Genomic DNA, 4,067 nt, shown 5'->3' on the forward strand with positions numbered 1-4,067 from the left:
GTATTAAGACTGGATCATGTGATCCCTCTATGTAAGACAATTATGTGATGTAATGAATGATGTGTTGTGATATCAATCTATTATGTCTCGCAAAAACAATATTCCTGGGATTGCGATGAATGACATAATAGGCATCTGGACTTAAAAATCCGGGTGTTGACACGTTGTCACCGGCTCCAGCTCGGCGGACGTTCGCTCATGCCCTCCCTCCTCCTGCTGATGTGCTCAAGATAGAAGACGACACAAATCTTAGCGTGATTCAACGGCTGGAGATTCTACTGAGCTCTAACATAAATCTCAGTTTACTTAAAATTAGAAAAACCGTTTTTTCTAAAGTGTGGATCTTTTGATGGTACAGAACCAATTTTCCCATTATTTTACGCACTAGTAAAAGCAAAGCAAAAGCTAAACGGCGGAAAGAAAAGAAACTAACGCGACGTTCCGCCCCACCATTGTTGGGTGCAACAGTGAATCGATCGCAATGCCTTGCGTGGCAGCTCTAATCTCCTAGCCGCCGCCCCTCTCTCCTCTCCAATCCGGCTGCATCTCAAATCGGGAGCAATATTAGTCTACTCCCGATTCTTCCGAGTTCAGTTACTACCCAACTCTGCTACTCCGCTTCCTCCCAGGCTCCCACCATTGTCTCCACTTCCTCCCAAGGTCCGAATTTTTCCCCAGAGCCTTCTCCGATTCCGTCTTGCGTAGGTGGCAGTAGTAGTATTTCACTGGCACCGCATAATCGCCGTCGCCCAAGTTTGTCAACATCTCTTTCTGATTGATTCTATCACCGGCCGCGGAGAGCCTAATTTCGCGGGGTTGTTTCCCAGATACGGCGGCGGAGAGGAAGGAAAGAAACCTGTGCGGATTAGCCACCGACCGATCGGCTTCTTTCTTCCTTCCAATCGGTGTTGCGGCGGCCGGCGAGTCCGAGGAACTAGAAGGGCCGGCACGACACTCTGTTTGGTGTGCAGGGGAGAAGAGTTAGATGGGGGCCATCCTCTGCTGCTTGCGCGGCCCCGACGACGAGGCGCCTGGTTGTTGCTTGTGCCTGCCATGGCCTTTCTTGAACAACGATCTTCAGGACTCGGTATGTATTTTACACATCTGTTTGTTTTACGCCTTCCGTTTGGCGATATTCCTATGCTATATTACTGGAGCTGCGGTGATGGGGTGTAGATATGTGATCAATTTAGTCACGGCCGGTGGGGGTTGAATTTTCCTAGTTTCTGATCTACACATAGCTGTCTCGGTGCGCCACCGAGATGGCATTTCATTGTGCTCATTTTAATTGCACAATTTGTTTTGTTAGTGCATAAGTATAGTGCTGGATAAACCCACAAACGGACAAGCCTCGATCGTCTTGTTTGACAATCAGCCCAGAGCTGCTATTTATAGAAATTGAAACTTGACAACTTGGTACTGAATAAGCAAGATACTAATACAGAATTGCGGCATGATTTGGTGCTGATTCTTCAAAAATTGTGTTTCATTTGTTCACACTCGCATGTTTCAGTCAGTTGCTACACAGTTTCATAACTGTTTTCTCCCCAGGGCGCCGCTGCACGTCAAAGAGCGGATGCACGGGTTGCACCTGTTCAGGGAAGGGTTCCTCTTGCTGGTTCCACTGGTTCAGGGCAGGATGATTCAATGAATACTTTTCGCTGCCCTCCGAGGCCATTACCTTATGACGATCCTCAGTCCATCCATCAGATGGAGCAGCACCCGCTAGTGGCAGGGCATACCAAAGCTTTAACGCGGTTCCGGAAATCTATTCAACTTGAAGAAAGCAACAATTCTGATACCAGCTCAGGTCGCGCAGCTCACAAGGCTCACAGGTCATCCCTTAAAGCTCAATCACACGGTCAAAAGTTTGTGGGAACACAAGTCGATGTTCCTTCTGAATTTCAGGATGACTGTCCAATATGCCTAGAAGGTCAGTGAACGCAAGTACCACTCCAGTCCTGACATTTTTTTTTTCCGTTCGATGAGCTTTATAATGTAGAGTTCTTCACCTTCTGTCTGTTACCAAGAAGATTCACATTTATTCATGTTTAACCACGGATGTTAAGGAACGAAAAATGTAGCCTTCCACCTGTCTGAATTTATTTCCTTTTTCTTGCAGAGTATGATTACGAGAATCCAAAAATAGAGTTGCAATGCAACCATAATTTCCATCTTGGTTGCATTTACGAGTGGATGGAAAGAAGTCAATCTTGCCCTCTTTGCGCCAAGGTACTTAGCTTCTTTACCAGAAATTCTTTCACCTTAGAAAGAGAAGCATTAGTTTGTATTTGCATGAATCTGGCAAAAACCATGTCTAACATTTTGAATACTGAACCGCCCCATTGCAGGTAATGCTATTCAACGAGGAGCAATAGCCATGCTGCCGCAAGTCTTTGCGCATGCTGAAGACATGAATTGTGTAGGTTGTGTACATAACCTTGATGAAATCAAGTCGCTAGATTGTTTGCTGAAACCTCCAGCGGCGCCAAAATTCGGCTTTGCTGTCTAGAGCAGATAATCTTTTTTTCTTTTCTCCACAAAGTTGATGATTTGTGCCAATGCGAAACTGACATTTCAAATTGATGTTAGTCTGATGAATTTGGGTTGATTACATTAGCTTGGCATACTGAAGCATGAAACTCTGGAAACTTCACCAGTTATTGCTACTTCTTTGCAACTGTTTACAACGGGAACCGTGCTGTTTTTATTGAATGATTCTCGCGAAAAGGAGTATTAATTATTTCCTTTGTTTCAAAAATAAAGAAAAGAAATTGGTTGTCCTTTTGCCTTAACCCTGTCTCTCGGAGAGATGAAACTATAGTTCAAATAAGTTTGATATTTTCCAGCATAACATTGAACAAGGTACTGGTTGGACCAAGGCAATCAAGACTGCAATTTACATAGCATAGAACAAAAAATTTATGCACCATGAATAAATCAAGATGATAGAAAGGCATAAAACATATTTGTTTTCTCAATGGTTCAGTTAGACAGCTTACATAGTAGATATACTACTTAGGTGACAAAAGAAACAAATAGTATGAAGAAACAAATGCAATGGCATCACTAAGTACCATAACTAGAGAATATTTCAGATCTCTATGGAATTTTAAACCATATTCAAAACCAAATTATCATTGCTTCCAGACACTCTCCTTGAAAGATCTCAGTGAAGCCTGCCTTTTTCTTTTCACTAACATATAACAGTCTTTCTGATATACATTGTAGCAGTGCGCATAGCTAGCCTAATGACAGTGACTCACATAAGCCTCATTAAGAAATTTTTGTCCATAATCATATAATTTGCATATCAACTATGATGTAAATGGGAGTATTGCACGGTTTTGTTACCAATCTGATTCCTATGCCATATAAAAAGTGACCAACCACCATGATAAGGAAGTTAGGCACTGCCGCTGTGAGAAGAGCTCCAAGTCTCCAACCAAATACGAGATAGAAGCAACAGGAAGCTCTTTGCGACTTCCTGTGGTAGACAATAGGTACATATCATATACCAGACTAGATTGCACCGCACAACATGGTTGAAAATATGAGTGTCACAGGACAGACATAGCTAAAAATTGCGCAATTAACTTAAAGTGTATGGATTTGTTTTCGCGAGGTAGGTTCATACAGAAATATTGTTCAGCAAACAGGAACATTACAGGGCAGATATCATAATTATTTTTGAGAAACATATTAAGGCAACCGGTGGAAAAGTCATGGCATGTTTCTCTCTTGAACTAATGGATATCTTTCATATCAGTCATGCCAAGTATTCAGATTTGTCTACCAAACTAAGTCACAAAATCAATATTCATCTTCTTTAATTTGTTAATACCTTTCATTTTCTCTGATTATTTGTTTCATGGCTTTTGTTGATTGAGGAGGTTCAGTTAGATCGAAGCTTAATGGTTGTCAGTATGACATTCACAATATTCTGCACTCATTTGTCACCCCGAAAACATCTGCTATTGACCCTTAAAAGCCGGCATCAGTGGCCATCCAGGCCCAAATGAAGGACGCTAAGCCTACTAAATTTGGTGCATGGTCTACAACTTTTT

At 42.3% G+C, this 4,067-nt stretch overlaps 1 protein-coding gene across 2 annotated transcripts; it reads left to right on the forward strand.

Annotated features, from left to right (window-relative positions):
- Positions 1-554: 554 nt before the first annotated feature.
- Positions 555-2,743, forward strand: LOC124666972 (E3 ubiquitin-protein ligase At3g02290-like). Of its 2 annotated transcripts, none has more exons than XM_047204307.1 (5): positions 555-660; positions 828-1,087; positions 1,552-1,933; positions 2,123-2,232; positions 2,352-2,743. In XM_047204307.1, exons 2-5 carry the CDS (start codon positions 986-988, stop codon positions 2,376-2,378), a joined length of 621 nt encoding a protein of 206 aa, XP_047060263.1. In that variant the 5' UTR covers positions 555-660; positions 828-985; the 3' UTR covers positions 2,379-2,743. The 2 variants fall into 2 exon arrangements, with proteins under 2 accessions (XP_047060263.1, XP_047060262.1); XM_047204306.1 differs by having other exon boundaries at positions 636-753.
- Positions 2,744-4,067: the final 1,324 nt, after the last annotated feature.

Source organism: Lolium rigidum, chromosome 6 (assembly GCF_022539505.1).
Source record: "Lolium rigidum isolate FL_2022 chromosome 6, APGP_CSIRO_Lrig_0.1, whole genome shotgun sequence".
Lineage (NCBI taxonomy): Eukaryota > Viridiplantae > Streptophyta > Magnoliopsida > Poales > Poaceae > Lolium > Lolium rigidum.

What these genes read in the sequence shown, in the direction of transcription:
- LOC124666972 (XM_047204307.1), top strand. Translation starts at nt 986, where the DNA reads ATGGGGGCCATCCTCTGCTGCTTGCGCGGCCCCGACGACGAGGCGCCT. An exon ending in CTGTCCAATATGCCTAGAAG is followed by an intron (nt 1,934 to 2,122) that starts GTCAGTGAACGC and finishes TTTTTCTTGCAG; the next exon opens with AGTATGATTACGAGAATCCA. An exon ending in CTTGCCCTCTTTGCGCCAAG is followed by an intron (nt 2,233 to 2,351) that starts GTACTTAGCTTC and finishes GCCCCATTGCAG; the next exon opens with GTAATGCTATTCAACGAGGA.